This window comes from Besnoitia besnoiti, chromosome VIII (assembly GCF_002563875.1).
Source record: "Besnoitia besnoiti strain Bb-Ger1 chromosome VIII, whole genome shotgun sequence".
Lineage (NCBI taxonomy): Eukaryota > Apicomplexa > Conoidasida > Eucoccidiorida > Sarcocystidae > Besnoitia > Besnoitia besnoiti.
In genome coordinates, this window is record NC_042363.1 from 1537328 (window position 1) to 1559384 (window position 22057).

Sequence of the window (22057 nt, forward strand, 5' to 3'; positions counted from 1 at the left end):
AACATTAATAGAGCGCCTACCCAAGTGCATGTTGTGATATTCGTACAGCTTGTATGCAAGTGCTGGTTCGTCAAACGACCTCTACCAAATTCAGAACAGAAACTTTGAGTCAATAATAAATAGCTGTAGTAGCAAATAAGAGATCGCGCAACCTTTTGGGGAAACGACTCAATGTCGCCCTGAATGATCGCTGCCCCCCCCCCCTCTACCCCCCGTGGAACATGGCTCCATCTATCGTATCTCTAGACATGCCCACGGCCCGACACCTACGTACGTGTGTTGTACCCGCACTAAAGCCTCCAAGGTACCCAGTTCTTGCTATGAGATCGCCACGCATTCGTAAGAATGACGCCGAGGGGAAGACGGAGCCTCTTGACAGGCCCCCGCCAGCTGCATTGCGCTCGAGGCAGGACGTTCACAGTTCGGGGTAGATGAGGCTGCCGGCTTGCCTCTCACGCCCCGCGAGCTGCTCCACGCGGTAGCCCATGAGTTGCAGGCGGGAACAAGGAGCGAAGCCGAGAATGTGTGAGAAACCAGCGATGGAGAAGTTAGTTGCGGAGGGAGCCGGCAGCAGTATCTCGAGAGGGTCTTGGTAGCAGGTGTGTGTCCTCTTCACCCTGCCCGCGCGCCTTGAAGAATTGGAGAGCACAGGGAAGTAAAGGAAAACGCTATTTGAGGGGAAAGCAGAACCTGAACTGCGATGAGAGAGAATAGACGAAATTTTGCGCTTTTGTCCGAGTTTGCAGAAGGTTCAAGCCAGCCGTTTTAAACTCGAGTTGTTAGTCGATGTTTTAATCGCGAGCGGGTCTCGTCCCACCCCACGCCCTATCGAGGGTTTTCGCGTTTGCGTTCGCTCGTCTGTCGTTTGATTTTCGAGGGACTCTTGGGTCCGCTGTGACGTTTTTCAGCTGTTTTGCTTCGTCCCCCGCCTGGCACGCTTTCCGCTTTTTCTCTCCTTTTTCGCGTTCCTTTTCATCCGCCAAAGTCCCTCGCCTTCTGTCTCCCTCTCCTCTCTTCTCTCCGAGCCTCGCGGCCACGTGGGATGCCATCATCACACAGCTGGCGAGGGTCTTTTCTCACGCTCTCTCTTCCGTCTTCCAACTTCTCGCCTTCGCGTATTTTTCTTCGTGTCGCTGTTTCGCTGCCCCCACGTCCCTGCGTGAGGCTTCTCGTTATTTCCTCGTACTTATCTCCTTCTTTTCGTTGGCTGAGCGTGCCGCGATGTCGCTGTTCGTTCCGGCGCCGGTGTTTGTTTTTCTCTCTGTTCTTTCGTTTAGGTTCGTCCACCTTTTTCTCCGATAGAAGACTTCCTTTTCTTTCTCCTACCGTGTACGTCCGACCCACGCACTGTCTGGCTGCCCATCGGCTTTTCTTCCGTGCCGCCTGTTCGCATCAGCATCTTTTTCTTCGGTCACGGCCGCTTTCTCTGCCTCGCCTTCTTCTCCCGTTCTCATCCTGCCTCGCCTCCTCCTCATTGCTCCTCGTTCTCCAATCCTTTCAGCTTGTCGTCTGTCTGCCAGGTTAAATCTCCTTCGGTTGCCCTCTTTTCTGTCGTCGCGCCTCGCTGCTTGCGCTTTCCCCCCTCGTCGTCCCGTGTGTTGTCTTCTCTCTCTGTCAAGATGGATCTGGAGGCCTTCGTTTCGCTTTTGCGGGCGGTGATTTCGCCAGACCAGGCGCTGCGCAAGGAGGCTGAGCGTCAGATCAAGGAGGGCAAGGAGAAGCAGCCTGCGGCGCTGATTTCGCTGATTCTGCAGACTCTCCAGTCGCACGGAGAAGATGAAGTCCGCCTTCAGGCCGCAGTCCTCCTGCGCAGCTTCTTCCGGGGCGTCATCGACAGTGACTCGCACATCTGGAATCGCCTCGGCGAGGCGGAGCGTGGACAGGTGAAGCAGATGCTGCTCCACTGCCTTGATGCCGAGCAAGACAAGCTCGTCCGCAACAACATCTGCGACACGATCAGCGACCTCGCCTCAGATCTCATTCCCATCGACCAGTGGGACAACCTCGGTCAAGTCCTTCTCTCCATGATTCAAAGCGGGCATCTCATCAAGCAACAGAGCGGCCTGCGCATCCTCGCTGAAATCGCCCCGGTCATGACTGAACAACTCGCAGCCGCCGCCCCTCTCGTGTGCAAAATCATCTGCGCATGCATGGCTGCAGGACAGCACGTCAACACCAGGTACGCCGCCCACACCACAGACATCCCGACCCCGATGCATTCATATTTATACGTATATGTATACATGTTGCGTGCAGTGATGGAGATGCTGCGGGCGCGGAAATACATCCACTCCGCGTTTCGGCAGAGATTTGCCACGCGGGTTTTCGTGCGCCTCTCTCCTCCGCAGCACCCGAATCTTGTGGAGCTGCCGCACACGGATAACTGCTCACTGAGCGTGTGCTTTTGTGGGTACCTGCTTACGTTTATACGTGTGTGCTCCTACAAGTGCATGCGGTCTGGGCAGTGTATTTAGCTGCAACATGCGCCCGTCGCTTGCACACCCGAGCGTCGCCTCTGCGGTGTCCTACACAACAGCGAGGGCTTCGCCGGCTTGTGAGGCGCTGGAGGAGAGCGAGCTGCTGAGTGAGAAGCCGCGAATGCAGGGTAGGGGAGGCAGGGAGGCGACGGGGAGAGGGGGACGAAAACGACAAGCGATTTCGTCTGTGTGGAGGCCGCGACCGCGCCGTGGGTCCGCGGTACAGGCTCTCACATCGCTGTCCATGCATCATGAGTGTGTGGAGAGGACGGCAGGCGCGAGAGAGAGGTGCGAGCGTTTGCGCGGTCTGGGCGCTCTGTCTCCGCGAGTCCTCCGCGACGACACTCGCTGCTCGCCGTCTCACTCTCACTCGCGCGTTCTTCTTTTTTCTGCCCCTTTTGTCTGCGTCTACCAGAGTCGAGGCCTTCGCGCTGTTGGTCTCGCTTGTCGATGACATGAACAAGCGCGTGTACAAGAAATTCGTACCCGACGCAAAGAACCGCGGCGCAGCACCCGAAGTCCCGCCTGTGCAGCTTCTCGTGATCGACACGCTCGAGGCGGCCTTGAGAGCGGGCAACGACGATGACTACGCACTCGCAGAGAGGTAGGGAAAGAAGAGAGGAAATCGGGCTACCGTAAAAGGAGCGCAAACTTTGGAGGGACACTTTGTGCACGCGTCAACGTTGAGAGTTCTGCTTTCTCTGGAGAGCAAACAGCAGCTCGCAATATGCCTACGCGTGCGAGTGCGTTCAGCCTCGGGAGAGAGTCAGTCTGACGCCCTGAAATATCTCTTTTCACTGGATTCACGTCCGGCAGCGTGTACACCCGTCCCTAATTTTGTATGTGAATTGGAGATCCTTGCTGCTGTCGCGTTTCTGCTTCTCGCAGGATGATGGTTTTGATCATTCAGCTCTGCGAAGCCGAGCAAGGCGGCGGCGTCTCACTCCTTCGGCCGCACTTGTCGCAGGTCTGTGACTACCTCCTGGCAGTCTCTCTGGTTGGGCAGGGACACCAGCAGGCGGCGGAGGCCGCGGCTGCTGCGGCGGCTGCGGCGGCGGCTGCTGCAGAGGCCGCTGCGACCGCGTTGGGCTCTGTCGGGATCGCCCCTGCGACGGGAGCGGTGGACACCAAGGGGCCGTCCGTCGCGGCGACGGCAGCGGCGGCGAAGAAGACCGACGACGAGACGCCAGAGGGGCTGCAGAGCTGCCGGAAGTACGCAGTCGAGGCGCTGATTTGCTGCGTAGAGCAGAAAAACCAAGTCATGCTGAAGGTCCCCGATTTCCTCAACCGCCTCGTGGAGGCACTGCTCATGTGCATGCTCGACATCCGCGATAGCTCCTACAGCAAATGGCTTGAGGAGGGCGAGGAGGAAGACGTAAGTCGACGAGATTTCTGCAGCCGGTGTAGGGTTCAGGGTTTCGAGCGAGGCGGAGACAGCTAGAGCACTAGCCCGTCGCTGCGCAGGGACCCGTGTGCTGACCACGGAGAAGCAGGCAAGTCCGTTCTTTTGACGGTCTGGCTGCGGGATATTTTTTTTGTCTTTCCGTCTCTCTTTCACTCTGTTTATCTCTTCCTCTCGCGGGTTGGTCACAGACACTTGTGCATCCGTGTGGGAGTGTAAGCCGAAAATCCTCTTTTCTACCTTTTGTTCGCTCCCTGCCAGATGCGCTCGTCCTGTCTGTCTCTCGGTGCGGCTGAACTGAGACGCCGCGCGCCCATCTGAATCATTTCTCGCTGTCGCCACCACGCGCGATCTCGGAGTTTTGCGCGTTGAAGTGTCTGCTGGTGTCTCTTTCGCGGGGTGGTTCAGGAGCAGCGCTTCTTTGACGTCGGCGAGGAGGGCCTCGACCGCCTTTGCCGCGCGTACAGCTCCGATGAGGAAATCGCCGTGGGAGGTCGCACGCAGGCGGCCTCCACGCTGCTGCCGGCGCTGTTCAACTACATCACGAACTTCCTGCAGCGCGCTGAGTGGGAATACCGCTTCGTCGCGTTGATGGCGATTTCGCAGACAGTCGAATACGTGCAAGAAGACCAGGACGAGGAGCTCGACTACATCGCCAAGACCCTCATGCGCTACTTGAGCGACCCGGACTTCCGCGTGCGCTTCGCCGCTGCGCAGGCCATAGGCCAAATGAGTCTCGATCAGACGCCGTACATCCAGGAGCAGTTCGCCGCTGAAATGCTCCCGCTCCTCATCGCGCGCATGGACGACGAGGTGGGCTCGCACCCGGGCAAACTCGCCCCCGGAGAGAGGGGTTGGAGTCAGCGACGGAAACGACCCGGGCGAAAACGCACTCGCCCCCTCTCCTCGATCGCCCCAGGGCGGTCAGCGTCCAGTGCGCGGTCAAGTTGACGCTTCGCACCGGATATACAGTGTACTGACTACCTATCTACTATGTGTACACATCTGTATTTCTGTTAACTTGCAAGCTTCCCGGCGGAAGAAGCCGCGGATCGACACACGCGAAAAGACGAGAGAGATACGCGCGGCCTGCGTCGAACTTGACAGACTGACGCAGAGGAACAGACGTCGAACGAGAGCGAGGAGGCAGACAAGCCGCCGAGTCAAAGGCAGGGCGCCTAGGGAGACGAGGGAACGAACCGAGCGAGCGCTGTGGCGCGTGACCGTCAGACGAGAATGGGAGATGAACCAGTTGCGGCTCAAGCGAGGCGTCTAATGTGTCTCTCTGCACTTTCTACTCAGGTCCCCCGTGTGCAGGGTCACGCCTGCGCGGCCTTCGTGAACTTTTCGGAGGAAGTCGAGAAGGCCGAAATGCTCAAGGTGGCCGCGCAGGTCATGGAGAAGCTCCTCACCAAGATTCGTGTGGGCACGCGTAAGCAGAGATTATACATGACATGCGCTGCTCGGTGAACAGGCAGGCGTCCTTCGCGCGGGGGGTGCCTCTGGGCGTTCTCTTTTGCCGGTGTTGTCTCGTTTCGCCTTCATTCCTTCCTGTCCCGTGCTCGTGCTTGGTAGCCGACCGTCCGGGAGGGCGCAGCGGCGCCAGACTCCGCTGCGCCCAGCCACGCGGCGCATCTTCCTACTCGTGCACTCCTTCTGTCTTCTTCTTTCGCGCGTGGCTGCACACTGGGGCGCCCTAGATAAACAGATCCTGGTCAACTTGCGAGCACAGACTTTCCCCGTGTGTGTGCCTCGCGCGTCCGCCTGTGGAGCGGGGCCGGCGGATGCGCCTCTCTGCAGGCCCCGCGCGGCCTCTCCCCGTGCATACGTCTTTTCTACACGCATGGGACAACACAGGCGGTTCGAAGTCGAGCCAAGGCAGTTGATGGTGAACGTGTCGCTGAACAAACCTCTCGATCGATTATGCTGACTTGAGTCCCGAGAAACAACTGGTGTAGATCTGCAGCGCTTCCTACGCGGCCTGACCCCTTCCTGCGATGTGCCGCCGGCGAAACTGGCGTTTTCGTTTTGGCTGGATGCCTCTTGCACGATCGCATCTCCGTATGCATGCTTCGCGCGGACACGCTTCACTTTTCGTGGTGTGTTCTGTTCGCTGCAGCCAAGACTGTGCGTGAGCACGCAGTGACTTGCATTGCGGTCGTTGCGGGCGTTCTGGAAGAGAGCTTCATCCCGTACTACTCCGCAGTTGTGCCGTCGCTTCTTGACGTGATTGCAAACAGCAATGCCCTCGAGCTGCGTTCTCTTCGCGGGAAAGCGATCGAGTGCATCTCCATCGTCGGCCTAAGCGTCGGTAAGCCCGGGACCAGGAACGGAAGAGTTCAGCGCCGAGAATACCACGCGAAAACGCTAGAAACGCGAATCGGGGGCGAGGCTAGCGGAGTTCTGGCGCGGGCAGGGACGTACCCGACGAGCTGAGGCTGGACTCTTTTTTGAGTGGAATCAAGAGAAGAGCGGAGAGAAAGGGAAAGGTTACGAGCAGAGACTGAAGAAGTCGGGCATAAGTAACTCGTGTCTCAGTACGCCGGCTGTAAATGCATTACTCTTGCCCACACATACGCATATACATGTATACGTAGATGCGTAGCGGGAGTTCAGCCGAGAGCCCTTTCTTGTTTACCGTCTCGCTGTCTCCACCGGTTCATGTAGAGAACTCGAGCGGGACCGGCTGGGGCGCGCTGGTCCGTCGCGCGTTTGAGCGTTTGTCCCCCCCCCCCCTTCTCCCCGCCTGACTGTTGCCTTCTCTCCCCAAATTTCTCGTGTCGCCCCTCGCGGTTACGTGTCCCTCTTTCCTCCTCTTTTTCAGCTTTCTCTGGATGCGTTGCCGTCCCTCCGCGTCGTTCTGCTCTTTTCGAGTCGTCTGGTGGGTTCTGTCTGCGCACGGCGGCTGCAGTGCAGTTGCTCGCTGAGGGAGCGTTTCGCGCGGCCCTGTGCTTTCCTTTTCGACGCAGGCCACGACCGCTTCGCGGAGGATGGCAAAGTCGCGATGGAGGCGATGCTTCAGATCGCGGAGAGCACTGCGACGTGCGAGGAATCCAAGTCCAGCAGCTGCTGTGGTCATACCAATCATCACCGATGCATGGACGAAGAGGGTGATGCTGTCAGAGAGTACCTCTGCGAGGCTCTCGGCCGCATGTGCAGAGCGATGGGCTCTGACTTCCTCGTCTACTTGCCGCGTATCCTTCCGCCTCTCCTCTCCGTCCTTACTGTGAAACCCAAGGAAATGAAGGCTGAGGAAGCCGAAGACGACGAGGTACGCGCAGCACGCCCCTCAGAAGGCTTTGACCCACTCTGCATGCATACACATACACACGTATGCCCGCGTATTTGCGCAACTGTCTGCTCGCGTGCAGGAATTGTTTTGGGGCTTCACATGCGTGCCTCTCGTTCCGTGAGCGTGACTCTCCGCCGCATACTTAAATACAAGCATATATATATATTTATATATTGCTGTTGCTTGGGCTGGGGGGAGGGGGGGGCGCGTGGCTCTCTGTCTACATTTCCCTCCATAATTAGCACCGATGTTCTGCAAAAATTCCTGTGGAATGCACGTGCGTGGTTTCCAGGACATGACATATGTGATTTTGGACTCCAACACGTCGCTCGGTCTGAAGACCTCGCTGCTGGAGGAGCAGAGCCGCGCCCTGGACCTGCTGTGCACGATAACGACAGTCCTCCAAGATCCGCTGACGTCCCTCGCCTCAGCTTCTGTCTCGTCGACCTCGTTCCTCCAGCCCGCGGCGGAGGCAGTTTTCCCGCTGCTCACGCACATGCTCTCTGAAGACATCAAGCAGAAGGCCCTCGAGACGATGGCCTCGCTGATTGGCGCCTGCAAGCAGATCGTCTTCCAGCACGCGCAAGTAGTCGCACTCGCCCAGGCGCAAGGCGACCGAGAGAAGGAAGAAGAAGGCCGCCGCAACGGCGAGACGATGAAGAAGCTGCTGCGGGCGATGGCGCTGCGCACGTGCGACGAGGTCTTCAAGTCCCTGCAGGACGAAGACGGGGACGTCGACTCGATGATCGCCGAAGCGTCAGGCCTCAACGAGTGCCTCTCCAAGGCTGGTGGCGACATTTTCGCAGATGAAGAGGTGTGCACTCTGCGACCGCCGGGCGAAGACGCGCGACCGTGATTTCTGTCGACATATCTGCCCCCGGCTCTGTGCTCTACAGAGACCAGAGCTCTCTACATATGGCGAACACAGAGAAAATGGGACTGACCTCATATATATATATATATATAGCGAGCAGTTAATTCGTAGGCATAATCTGCATACATATGTATTCAAATTATATGCATTACTTATTTTTTGTAATTTTAGACAACCGAGTTGGTATTTTATGAACGATCTGAATCTGCTTTTGGCTGGTGTTGGCTGGCATCGACGTATGTTGCTTCTCACGGCAGATTTGGCGTGCTGAGAGCCTGCAAGCCGCGTGAGAGACATTTTTTTTCTGCGCACGTATCGCGGCCGTCTCAGTCGCTGCACCTGCGTAGGGGAGAGGAGTCTACTTTTTGCCTCGCCCGGTTCGTGTTTTCTCCGCAGGTATCTCAGCAAGCGTTGCATGTGTTCAGCGCGCTGGAGAAGTCGTTCGAGCGCCGCATAGACATCTCCGCGAGGAAGAACCGCCAAGATGAAGACGTCGACGAGGATGACATGCTGCGACTGGAAGAGGAAGACCAGCAGGTAGGCAAGTATGGCCTTAGCCACAGCATCAGCTCCCCCGTGTCTGTGCGTGTGCGTGTGTCTCTGTCTGGGCGTGGCGCTGCGCCTGTTGGTTGTGTGTAGGGGACGAGGCTGAAGGCCTACTCCCTAGTGAGGCTGACCGCAGGCGCTCTTCGCCTTTTCCCGCATCTCGCTGGCCGCGTGATTGCGTTTCCATGTTGCGACATCGCGTGTTTTCGCTTTTGGTGGCAGGAACAGACGCTGCGGTCGTCTTTGTTGGAGATTGTGGGCACGCTCATGGCGACCCACCCGAAGGAATTCCTCCGAAGCAAGGCGAGCGAAGCCGCTGCCGCATTCGTTCAGCAGTTCCTCAGAGACGACGCTCCAGATGAGGATAAGAGCGTCGCGCTTTACGTTTGCGACGACATCCTTCAGCACCTCAAGGTTCGTCCAAGAGAAAGCACGCAGGCGCGCTCATCAGAGCCATTCGACAATGACGTCACGCAGCGAAAGAGCCTGACGTCTGTCGTCTCCTTGACAAGCAGCCTGTCTCGCTCTTCGGCTTGTCCCACTGTCTCACGCCAGCTGCTTCCACGATGGGCGCCCACGTGTCCTCTCGGGCGTAGTTGTTCCTCCTCAGTGCCACGATCTGCGTGCGTCCCGGGCTTCGTTCCTGTGAAGCGTGAGGCCGTTTGACTCTGACCAGTGTGCTGGTGTAGCGCCCCGAGTGCCTCCATCTTGTCGCACGGCGGCCGGCACAGAAACCCTCCAAGTTGTTGTGAGGGCGTCGTAGAGACGCCGTCAGCAGGGGTTGACGAGGGGCTGACCTAACTCGAAAGCGTCAACGCCTGTTTTCGCGTCTGGTTGCGATCAACCGCCGCTGTTTCTCGTGCGTGCGTCTTTCATCTTCAGGGCGACGGCCTTTCGCTGTGGCCGTTGTTCATGCCGCGTCTGCTGCAATGCATCCTTTGCTCGGACTCACGCGTTCTCCAAGCTGCAGCCTACGGCATTCAGCAGGGAGCCCTCCTCCAGCAGGCCTTCCAGCCTTTCGTGCAGGAAGCCGCGAAAAATCTCCTGGTGGCAGTCAACCGCAGCCAAAAAACAAAGAACAAGATGGAGCAGGTACATCAAAAGTTAACAGACACACAAATCGCGAGAGGAGGCGTATCCGGATATTTCGGCATGTATATATAGAGATATGTGTGGTGCGTGCTGCTTGCTGATACCAATATGTACACCTCAGCTGTGCTGCGATTGCGAATTTTTACGCTGCGCCAGCGGATATTAATGCAGGTCTCTGCACCATTCACTGTTTTTACCTACCTTTTTTGCTTGTTTTCTCACCAGTACTCGTACTTATGTGCAGAATCTTCGTACGTGAATGCGTGAACATTCAGTCGTGTCTGTGAGTGGGTACCAATTCCTTTGAGGGTAGCAGCCGCTAGCCGCTAGCGACTACGACTCTAGCGCCTTCAAATATGCGCACCTGTTCGCATCTTCATGTACATATACATGAATGACTATATATGTGTATCTGTATTCATGCAAATGCGTATCGTTCACAGTCGGTTGACGCGGCGTGCGTCTGTACGCGTCATGCTTGTTGTGCGGCCTTTCCCAGGCGGCGACAGACAATGCAGCAGCCGCACTAGGAGATCTGCTACGGTACTACGGCGGCTCGATGAGCACAGAGGAGCAGCATGTGCTTCTCGCCGCGTGGCTCGAAAACCTGCCTCTCAAGCAGGACGAAACTGAGGGTTTGCGCATGCACAAGTTCCTCATGGAAGCCATTCTGCAGGTAAAGCGGGGAGACGGCACCGTGATCATATAGATAGCGACGCCGATCTACGGGCATCACGTACGCTAAATGCCTATGTCGTGCCACTACTTTTTAAAAATCCATACACGTATATGGTTTTACGGTTATTTTCACGCAGTCCTATGCACATGAGCATATCCATGCATTTATGAAGTATATTTTGCACATTTGTCACTTGAACTGTGCTGTGCGCAGAACAACGCCGTGGTTCTGGGGCCGAATGCGGGCAACCTGCCTCGCCTGCTTCAGATTCTGTGCAGCGTGTACCGGACGGATTTCTCTGACGCGGACCTGAACGAAGAAATCAAAAAGCTGTTCGCGCAGATCAACCACTCTAACCAGCCGGCTCCCCTTGCTGCTCTCTGCCAGAACTTCTCGACGAAGGAACAGAAGAAGCTGCAGAAGCTGCTGAAGTAAGTGCGTTCGCGTGACAGCGCACCCGGATGACAATGTCTGGAGCTACGGGTGCCCGTCGACGCTAAGGGCGACAGGAGGGGCGGCGGGATTTGTTGGTGACGATTAACACACAGATTCATTGGTTGTATGGGGAAGCAGAGACGCACGGGCGAAAGTGCAGGAGCGCGCCGGAGACCAAGTGAGGAAAACGCAGCGGAGCTCGACAGTGGCAAAGGAGTAGGGCAGCAGACTCAAAGAGAGCGAGAATTTGGATCGGGACGGACTCGAGGGGCCAAGGTGAAAGAGGCACTGGCAGGACAAGGACGTAGGCGGAGAGAGCGAGGGCACGAACAGCGAAACAGAGGTTCCTAGACACAGAGTAGTCATCGCGGGAGAGGACGAGAAGAGATGAAGCGTGTATGAGAGGCGGCGCGGGGAGGCATTGTTGCCACATCCAAAGTATCGATGTGTGTAGGCTCACACGTATGACAAAAGTCGTCCGCGGCCGCCTGGAGGGCGAGAGCGGAAGATGAGTTCGGGGATTTAACGCAGTGGCTGACGAGGTAAGGTTGAGGGTGGCCTGATGGGCTCCCGCTGGCTTTTGTCTTTCTCCCCTGCCCTTTCCTCTTCTGCCGACTTTTACTTCTTGGTCTTCCCTCCTGAATGTGGCAAAACACTAGTGGTGATTGCCAGAGACGCAGAAACCCAAGCGATTGACTCCCGTAATTCGGGGGGGGGTGGTGGATGCCAACCTGATTATTCATCAGTGAGTCTTCGTCTTGTTGCCATGCGCATGAGAATAGACTGAACGGGAAGGGAGTGCGATCTGTAGAGGCCAGGTGGCGAGTGCCCACGTATTGCGGGTAAATCGCTCTGCAACACCCAGTGGCTCTATCGCCGATCTAAGAAGGACGAAGCGCAAGCCGAGAGATACCACGCCAGAACCTCAGCTGCGTGCTTCTCCGCTCAAGACGCACTACGGGGAGGTGCAGATAAACAACTGAAAACATGTGTCTCTGCGTGAAGGAGTCGTGCGATGCCACCTGGTTCCGGCTGTACTGGTTGGTGCCATTCTGCAAGTCATGCTTAGTTGCAAGTGTCCCCCGCACAGCAGGTGATTGGTCACTAGTTGCTCCCAACATATCAGAGGGATAGCGATAGCACTGAAACGTAATTGGATGCCAAACTGGAGTGCCTTCAGACCATCTGTACAGCCACCGATTCAACCTCAGCCACCTCATTCCATCGGAGCACCAACCATGCTACTACAGCACAACAATAGGTTCGATAGGGAGGTCATTCCAGAACAGCCGTGCTGGCGAAGAAATACACCGATGCAGTTCCACACCTACAACGACGGTCTGATTTCCATAACCACGTAATAGACTACCCTTGGTGCGCTGTCGTCGCACAGCTCTCAAGCGGCACTATATTCAGCGAGACTCTACTGAACACGAAGCAGGCCACAGCACACCATGCGTGCGTGACCTTGTTTAGGGGCGGGCTGCGACCCTAAACAAAGTCACTGAGATATGTTGATCCGCGACGGAGCGTGAGCCGTTTTTCAGCTTCGATCCGATTCCCACCTGTAAGAACTCTGTTCAAATACAGCCATGGTTCAGCCACTTCAAAAATTTATCAGCGGCAGTCCGACGCTTTGCCGTCTACCCAATCGCCGCGAGCGGTCCCAACATGTATGACGCCGCTGCGCTACCGGGGGACCCGCTACATAAAACACACTAGAGTGTCCGCATTCACTAAGCACCAGATCGGTCTACAAAGGATTTGGCGGAGTCCAAGCCCGGATTCAAACGACTCTCAGACACCACACAAGGCTGTCTGCACCTGCTTGCGCCGCCAGCGTCCGACAGCGAACACACGAGCACAGACGAACGGGATAAAAACGTAGGGCGTGCCCACAAAAACCGCCTTGCAACGTGCAGGAAATCACATATTGTACTACATGATTGGGCAAGAGAACCACTTATGCCCTAAAAGAATCGAAAAATACGAAACGCACCGAGTTGTGCATCAAACAGGTCGCAGCTGGAATGTGGGATATCTCAAAAGCTCGATAGAATTGCATGACGTGCGATCGTGAGGTGAGAGTAGCGCCGCCATTAGATACCAATAGCGGACACTATATGCGGCAACAGTCCATTTGGATCTCTACCGCCTCTCTAGAGACTCAGCAAGAAAGCTTCGTCCCCTAGCCGCACACTGCCCTTCATACCATCCAGGGCGGTCTAGGTTCTGTGCGTGATCTGTGTCTCACCCGGTTCCGACCCATCACCTGATCCTGCCACGTCCCCGTCACCCCCAAAAGCCAGCTCCAGAGCGTGCAGAAGTGTCTCCGGCAAATCGAAAGGGCTGGTCGGGCTGCCATCCATGTTTTGGTATGGCGACTCTTCTGCGTTGGCTGTCAGTCCTCGATGTGGCGCCTCGGGGTTCGGCAGGCTTGCGGCCTCTGTACTGACTTCCTGTTCTACATCGCCGGCAGCACCATGGGCGCTCACTGTAGATGCCAACGTGGCCGAGTCAGCTGCCGGCGGGCTAGGCACGAATGGCGACAACAGCAAGAGCTGCAGTGATGGATCTGAACGCAGACAACGAGTATCGAGAAACTCGACCTCGCACAGTCAACCACCAGACGGCCCGTTCATTCTAGCAGGCATTTTGCCGCTTAGGCGCCAACTCGCCTGCGCCTCTCGCGGGCGCTTCTAGGAGACCAGCAATGACATCTCGGACGGCGCTCGTTTGCATGCCGTTCGACTCCTTGCTGTCGCGTCTGCTGAGCTTCCCACACTCGCGACAATATGGTGCTTTGCGCCGCTATCTCCGGTGGGAGGCGCCATCCGTCTACACGGCGACGGACACACCGCCAACGACCCGCCCACACGCGACACTGCACACGGCACCACCGAGAGCACCTACACAGCCTTCGCGCTGCCACATCCGAAGATCCACATGTGAGGGGAGAGTAGAGTGACGGCCAGCATATGGCCTCCCTAATGCCCACCCACGACTTGCGTCTGCTCTCAGCCTGTGCCGTGCCCCTATTCGCAACAACGGGCGGTCCGTTCACGCTTGTCGCTCACCCAATTCGGCGCCATCACCTGATCCTGCCACGTGCCCGTCACCCCCAAACGCCAGGTCCAGATCTTCCGGGCTGATCTGCGGGAAGTCGAAAGGACTGTTCGGGCTGCCGTCTACGGTTTGGGGTGGTGGCAGTTCTGCGTTGTCTGCCAGCACCCCACGCGGCGCCGCTAGCGTCTGCGCGGCTGCGGCCTCTGAATGGACCTCCAGCTCGACGTCTTTTGTGGGCTCGAAGTCGCTCAGTGTAGACGCGGAACCGTACGAGTCGTAAGCCGACGGGCCAGGCACCCACAGCGACACTACGCTGTGCTGCAAGGATGGGTCTGAACACAAACAACGGGTAACGAGAAACGCGACCACACATATGCTTACTACGGGGACAACCTGTCAACAGTAGGGGACGGTTTGCTGCTTCCGCGCCAACTCGGTTGCACCTCTCGCGGACTCCGGCACAACACCACCACTGTCGAATGGGATGATGCTTCGCTTTCCCTGTAATGCTGCTCCAGGCGCTAGCGACGCTGTGTCGCGTTGGGCAGCTGTCTCCGTTGGCACGTGCGTTCCTTCCACACAAAGACCGACCTGGCACAAAACACCGTTAGGGCCTACGCGTAATAATGCGCTTCCACAGAAAACCTTGACCCGCTACATGGAGGGCCAGGGCCTTCCATGTGTACAGTGCGACACAGTGTCGGCTACTATAACAGAAACTGTATACAGTGGGTTTCCACCACCTGAACTCCTTCGCATTCTCTCCGCATTGTCCTCCTTTCAAATTAGCCGTGATTGACACCCGAAACCTGTACGGAAGCCCACCACTGAAGCGCTGACGTGCTCCAGATTCCCGCTGCCTGTGTTTACTTTACCGGGCTTTCAAAACCTTATAGGGGTGCGCCTCGTGCTTGCCACTAAGCATATCTATTGATAAAAAAGCTATGGATGCTAGACGTGTACTGCGGTGTTTCTCCAAACGAATATAAATGTGGGTGCGGCGGGTCCCACCTGGGGACTGTCTCTTGATCATGTCTGTCGTAAATGCCTCATGCTCCCTTCCACAGCGACCTATGTGTTCTTTGCAAATGCAGCTTTTTCTCAAGCATCGCATGCATTTCGTGATTTGGAAAGAAATACTGTTTACGCACGTCCTCCACTGGGAGGGTGCTAGATGCCTGCGGTATCTCTAGAGGCGGTCTGTTCATTGCCTTGCGCGCACTCCGCGGATCACCGCCTATGAATGAGAACGGGAGATGGCCTGATTAAGGGCACATGCACAACACAGTGGAAGCAAAGGCACGTCACATTAAAAACCCGGCACGTGTCGAGACTGGTGCAATGGCGTGTGGAGTGGCGACGCCGACACCGCCGATAGCTTCGTAGAAGCACGGAGACAACATATTTGCGCGCATGGCGCAGCAGCGGAGCGTTCGTGGCCAAAAGGTATGAGGTCATCCGTGGACTGGCAAAAACAAACGTCTAACAGGTCCGAAACCACCCGGAGAGATCCACACACCTGTCGCTGTGAGGAAAATATCGTTTTAGCGTACATGCATACATATATACGTATATGCTCCGTTGGGTACGTTGTGCTTGTCTGCAGCTTAAAACGCCGCCTCATGAGCGCATATGCATGACAGAGAGCTTGAGCTGTGTTAGCCGAAATAGAGATAGGCCAGGAGCGTTTGGACCCCAGTGTTTACTTGGAAGGCGGTGAGAGCCGGGCGACCTTGATATAACGCGCTGCACAGTGGTGCGGCATTCGAGACACTGTAGAGAAAAAGGCTGGAAAAACCTGACGACTGCAGCCGCACACAAGGAAGGCTTCACCTTTCCTTAAATATTTTAAAATTAAAAAAATATTAAAAACCGTGCTACAATAGATGGTACAATAGTTTTTAGAAAGTGCGTCAAAGCTTACTGGAAAAGTAATTCTGCACCTACAATGAATAACAAAATACTTTTTTATTGATATAAATAACGGGAATATGTTAAAAAAATTTCAGTTAAAATTCTAGGTATTAGTCGCTTCCTTTTCTTGCACCATAACATGAAATAAACTATTCATAAGCTTTTTGTCCTTTATTAAAACTTTATACACATTTAACAACCTATTGTAGATCTCATTCCGAAAATTTTGCTCAGACTGAAAGGAGGAATTTTTCGAGTAGTGAAATGCGAAGATACAAAAAAGAAGTTCAACAGCGATTTCGTGGAGAACCAGATAGCTCCAAACTTGAATGGCATTTCACAACTAACATCATTTCTTTTGATAATTTTGTTCTAAAATGTCTATAAATCAAAATTTAGGTTTAAATGCTTGAATATTCATCCTATGTAAAGCAGGAGCTCTATTTAATAAAACACTTTTGAGAAGCAAAGAAGACAGGTACATAGCAAGAGAGCAGGTCGTGGCAGAAAACCACGTGCACCGGCGCTCGGCTTGCTGGAACACACAGAAATCGGAGAGCGTGAAATTCAGCCCTGGAATCCTGGATGGGCAGACCACAGTCAGATATCTCACCGGGACACATGCACATGAGGGCGACATGAGATGAATAATATTTGGGCGTCCCTCTTGCGATTCCGTCTCCAATCATCCTCTAATACAGCGATTAGAAACCATTATGGAATCCGCATTCGTGCAGACACACGACCAGACTGGCTGGCGAATGGGGTCCCTGTCCTCCGGTGTGCAGGTGTTCGGTTTACAAGTATTCTCGGCAGATGCACCTTTTTCTACTGCGTAATCCGTGAAATCACATTTTTATCGCATGGGTGTCACCCCCTTCAAAATAGGTGTGCACACGCTTGTCCAGCGTCGGCCCACAGGTCCTTTTTCTCGCCAGAAGGTGTGTGAAGTGGACGATACAATTCGCGAGTTGTCTGGCCTTCGCAGCGGCGTTGCGAAACAGTGTCTGAGCTCCACCTGCGTGATGCCTGCTCTTGTGGAGAGGACGCGCAGTGGAGGCGGATTTCCGGCAGCAACCGGAATTAAGATATGTATGTGCGGCCTGCCGGCGTCTGAAGCAGCCAGCTCAACTTCCAAACGAGCCTGTCAGTGTACCTCATAGTCGCGGCACGAATCACTCATCAGAAGAGAGAGATTGTCCTTACTACGTGTGATGACCCTCGCAAGTGCGGCAGGGTTTGAAAGCGTGATCAAACATTACTAATCTGTGTTCATATGAGTGTGCCTCTATTGCGTGCCATTGCCTTTCAAGACGAGCCTGTTCCCGTTGGAAGAGCCGCAAGAGCCGAGATCTCCCAACCCCCCCTCCCCTCAGTGCGAGCGCGTCCAGATGGGGAGCGGCGGGGGGGGACCCAAAGCGACCCGGCAGCAGCGGGGTGCGACATAATAAAAGGAAAATCTGCACACCCGCGCAGGGTTATCATTATTTTTCCGTGAATATCCAAGTGGTGCAATGTGAAATACAAAACCGCGAAACACACATGTCTTCAGGCACTGTGGAGCTGAGAAAAAGGAAAGGTGCTCCCTGCCAATCTTTCCCGACTGGGGACTGCGAACCCACCCCCATCCGTGACGGCCAGCGCGAGCGCCCCCCACAGAGCGTTGCTCTGCTCGGAAAGCACTTTGCACCCTCCGCAGGCAGAGGCGGCAAGTTATACGGAGCAACTCGAACAAAATGCTTTCAGAGCCGGTAAGTCTTCCCTGTAAAGATCACTGCGCGAGAGGAGCTAGAAGAAGAGACAGGTTTCTTGCAATGGGAAACCCAGACACGTTTGCCCGCATTGCAGTCAGCGGACATTTAGCGGTCACTTTCAGCAAATGCCGTTGCACGGATGCACGCCAGGACCGGATCTGTCTGCACCGTCGGCGCCGTCCTCATCGTTAAGAGTTCGGGCCTTTTTATGGAGTGTGACGGGCCACAAAGCAATGAGATCGGAGAGCTATCAGATCGGAAACTGAAGAGCAGACAAAACAACTGCACAGGATTCCGCTTGTTGTGCTCATCCACAGTGCTCCTGGTGGCTGCCACGCTACACCCACGCCCGCCACATTAGATTACCAAAGTGGAATTCAGGGAAATTTAAACGAGACAGAACAAGCTCAAAATGAACTGGAGCCATCGGGATGTGGTGCGCAGCCTCCTTAAGGGTCGCACTCAGGGCAAGTTGCTTCTTGAGTACGGACTTCAACTGGAGGACACGGTGGAGATAGCGTTGCTCAGAAACGCGATTCTTGCGATGCGTGAGTTATGGCGGTCGGATGGCAGCGGCGTGTGAGTTGGAATAGCGCAGCTATAGGAGGGCCTCGTCTTGACTCTTCTCACGCGTAAGCGAGGGAGAAGAAGTCTGCACATAATCAAGGAGATCTGCAAAGATATGCACAATGACACGACAGCGAAAGCAAAGCTAACATCAAAGGAAACGGGGTCCGCGGCGGCACCTGCACAGTCACATTGGGACTGTTGCAAACGTGCGTATAAGCATATATATATATATATATAGCGGTGTTTTCGCTTCCCCCTGTCACAGATTCAAGGTCTCTCGCATGGATGGTGGGGGTCGGTTTAGGCGGATAGGTATGTAGAGACATATGTTCTCACAGTAGTCTTGCCCCTGCTCAGCCGTACACGCGCATACGTTACGTGGTGCCTGATGATCCAGTGCCCGTTGAAGTGTTTGCTTGTCTTTCGTACCCTCACTTGCGGTTGATAGTGGATTCGCGTTGTCGACCATTCCCCCGCTGCTCTCCTCCTTCGACGCCTCCAGCTGCTACGTCTCCCATTGCCTGTTCTTCGTCCTCACTTAGCCAGTATACTGTCTCGCAGCGTTGTTTCAGCTAGCTCCACGGTGCCCACCCTCGTTCTCCCGTGGCTTGTCCTTCGTTCGCATCAGAGCGGTCTCCGGTGCGTTGCCGGCCTGCTTCTTCTCTATAAAAATCCGTTGTTCGTTTGGCTGTGACCAGCAAGCTGAAGCGGCCCAGTCGGTGCGGGACGTCGCTCCATGTCCGTCACGAATTTTCTGATCTTAGTTTGAATGCCTCACGGAGCCGTCTTCATATGTCGACGAATGGCTGACGTCTGTATAAAGCGTAATCACCCTTCCTGCGTCTGGTTACCGTCAAACGTCGACGTTTTCTCGGCGTGAGTCTACCCTGTGTATGTCCCACCATAGATTCCGCAGCGAAAGGCAGAGGGCTCTCGGTATGTACCGCGTTCATGCCACGTCTACAGCAAAACATTCTCTGCACGGACTCACGCGTTCCCAAGTTGCGGGCTACGACAATACGCAAGGAGGCCACCTCCAGCATCCCGTACGGCCTTTTGTGCGGGAGGCCGCAAAACAACCTCATGCTGGCAATGACCCGCTACCACAAAGCGAATACGAGATGGAACAGACACGTTGCAAGTAAACAGACAGACAGAGCCGAACCCGCGGCGTATCTACAATATTTGTACATGTCTATGACACTATATCTAGTCCGCGCCGCGTGTTAACACCTGTACGCGCACGTCAGCTCTGCTGGGATTGCAAATATTTAAACTGCGCCAGAGGAGACTGTTCACATAGGTCTTTGCATCCTTCGTTGCACGCGTTTTCGTTTACTACCTGTTTCCTCATCAGCTGTCTTATTTATGGACGGCTGGCTGTGCAGGAATGTACGTGTATTCAGGCGTGCCTGTGGCTGAGTTCCAGTTCCTGTCCGGTCTCGTAACAGCCGGTAATCGCTAGCAACTACGAGTCCGGAGGAATTCAAATATGTCAGTATTGTGGCATTTTGCCCGTGCATATCAATGAACAAACATACGTATATATATATATATCCGTGTGTATATATAACTACGCCTATCGTTTACAGCATCTCGATGCGGGACGGACTTGTATGCGTCATTCGTGTTTCTGTGTGACCTTTCCCAGGCGGTGCCAGACACTGCGATAGCCGTGGTAGAACACTGCTGCGGGCCTGCGACGGCTCGATGAGCGCAGAGGAGCAACATGTACTTCTCGCAGCGTGGCCGGGAGCCTGGCTCTCAAGCAGGACGAAACTGAGGGTTTGCGCATGCACAAGTTCCTAGCGGAAGCCATTCTGCGGGTTATGCGGCAGCAATGCACCATGAACATATACACCGCGGCACCGATCTATAGGCCTGTGCGCCAACGTTCTTGGCAAAGGCACTATATACGGGCATGCAGTTATATGGCGATGTGCTCAGTCATGTGCTCCTGAGCGTATACATGTAGATATATACAAACAGGTAAACGTGCGGGAAGCATTTCAGTTGGATTCGGCATACTCGTCGCGTTCACTTGCGGATTTGCCGGCCATAGCCACGGTTATGGGACCGACTGCCAACGACTGTCTTGCCTTCTCCAACTGTTGTTTGGGATGGACCACCAGGATCTCTGCGACGTGACTCTTAACGCAGACCTTCGTGCAGTTCAATTACGCTAGTCAGGCTGCGTCTCTGGATCTGCGCTTCTAGAACGTCTCGCCCACGGAGCAGAAGAGGCTACAGAAGCTGCTCAAGTAACTGCGTTCCTGTGACTGTGCACCCGGATGGCAGCGGGAGTTGTCGGTGACGAGCACCACACAGTTTCCCTGTTTTTATGGGGAAGCATAGGAGTGCGGGCGAAAAAGCCTCGCTCGCGACGGAGGCCGAGTGAAGAAGAAGGAGATGAACCCAACGATGGCAAAGGTTGGGGAAAGTGGTCCGAGACCGAACGAGACTCTGGGCGGGGACAGACTCGAGACGTCAAGACGCAAGAGACTCTAGCAGGACAAGGCCGTGACAGGGGAGACAGATAGCAACACACGCAGTGGGCGGTGGGCGGTGCGCGGACACAGGGGCTTCATCGCGGGAGAGGACGAGAAGAAACGATAACTCTCCCGCGATGAAGCCCCTGCTCTTGGAAGACACACTCTTGACGTGTGTGGGCTGACACGTATGAGAGAAAAGAACCGTGGCCTGCAGGATGAGTCCGCCAGATGAGCGTCGCGGAAAAAACCCGGAGGCTACCGACATACGCGAAAAACCTGATGGGCATCCGCTGGCGCAGTCGCTTTCTTTGTTTCGTAGCCGTCGCCTGCCGAATTTGACTTTAGGCTCTCCCACCTTGCACGCGACAAAGCACTAGTAGTAATTGACAGAGAAGCAGAAACACTCCACAGGCATCACCCACTCACGACTTGCCAGCCAGACAGCGCTGCGATAGGTTGGCCAGACTCCGTCGCAGGCCCCGCATGCATGACAACAACGCTCCGTCGGCAGGAACTCTAGTGTGTAGATTTGCTTGTCTGGCAAATCGTGAACCTTGCTCCGTCTTCAGATCATGTGAGTTCCAGAATACACGTGCGAGATAGGCGCCGAGGCCGAAGAAAAAGTGGAAGGCGTCCACGGATTGCAAGTAAACTGCTCTCTGCAGCTCCCGGTGGCTCTGCCGCCGATCCAAGAAAAACGACACGCGAGCCAAGAGATACCACACTAGAACCTCAGTCACGAGGAGATGTTTGCTGAAACATGTGACCGCATACAAGTTCGAGCAGAGAAAACGCAGCAAACAGGTGTCAGAGCCGGAAGCGTTCACGAGGTGCCAGCTGATCTCTGTACGTGACTAGTACCATTCTTTCCAAAGTTGAAGTGCCGCGCCCACAGCAGGGGGTCCGACAGTATTTGTTCCCGACAAATCATTTGTGTGCCAACACGGCTGACGAACGCTTTGAATAATAGCATCCATGCTAGTACAGCACGCCAATACCTTTACGGAGGACATTCCAGTTCCCCGGTGTCGGCTATGTATGCTAATCCAGTTTCATGCCTTCATAGGTAGTCCTGATTTCCATGGACCGAGCCACGCAGAGCCACGCAGTAGAGTATCCATCTGCTCGTTTGTACGGTGACGTCGCTCAGCTTCCAAGCTAGCCTCTGTTCGGCGAAGCTCATCTGAACAGGTACTAATGGCGCAGGTAGTAGCTGTATATGCTTGACTTTGTTTCGCAGGCATCGCCGCTACACTCGGCCCCTGAACATATTTATCCATCGGGGATGGGATGCGTTTTCTGGCTTTCATACAGTTATCATAAGACCGGACCCTGTTTTAACACGACCGGAGCTTTGTGAGCTTAACACACGTTCGCCGCGGCACGCCGCGGCTCTATAGCGTTCTCCACCGGTAGCTGCAAGCCGACTAACATGCACGGAGGCCGCTGCGCTACCCCCGCTGC

At 55.2% G+C, this 22057-nt stretch overlaps 2 protein-coding genes across 2 annotated transcripts; one reads left to right on the forward strand and one right to left on the reverse strand.

The window, feature by feature from the left end:
- Window positions 1-1619: 1619 nt before the first annotated feature.
- BESB_083470 (HEAT repeat-containing protein) lies at window positions 1620-10797 on the forward strand (the record flags this gene model as incomplete). The annotated part of the gene is made up of 13 exons (XM_029366697.1): window positions 1620-2179; window positions 2893-3081; window positions 3366-3852; window positions 4288-4692; window positions 5182-5311; window positions 5999-6190; window positions 6849-7150; window positions 7464-7985; window positions 8442-8582; window positions 8814-9005; window positions 9474-9683; window positions 10183-10359; window positions 10576-10797. 13 exons carry the CDS (start codon window positions 1620-1622, stop codon window positions 10795-10797), a joined length of 3729 nt encoding a protein of 1242 aa, XP_029217157.1.
- A 1938-nt stretch (window positions 10798-12735) lies between these two features.
- BESB_083480 (uncharacterized protein) lies at window positions 12736-14896 on the reverse strand (the record flags this gene model as incomplete). The annotated part of the gene is made up of 4 exons (XM_029366698.1): window positions 12736-12767; window positions 13052-13372; window positions 13875-14195; window positions 14875-14896. The coding sequence occupies 4 exons, from the start codon at window positions 14894-14896 to the stop codon at window positions 12736-12738; spliced, it is 696 nt and encodes a 231-aa protein (XP_029217158.1).
- Between the last annotated feature and the right edge of the window lie 7161 nt (window positions 14897-22057).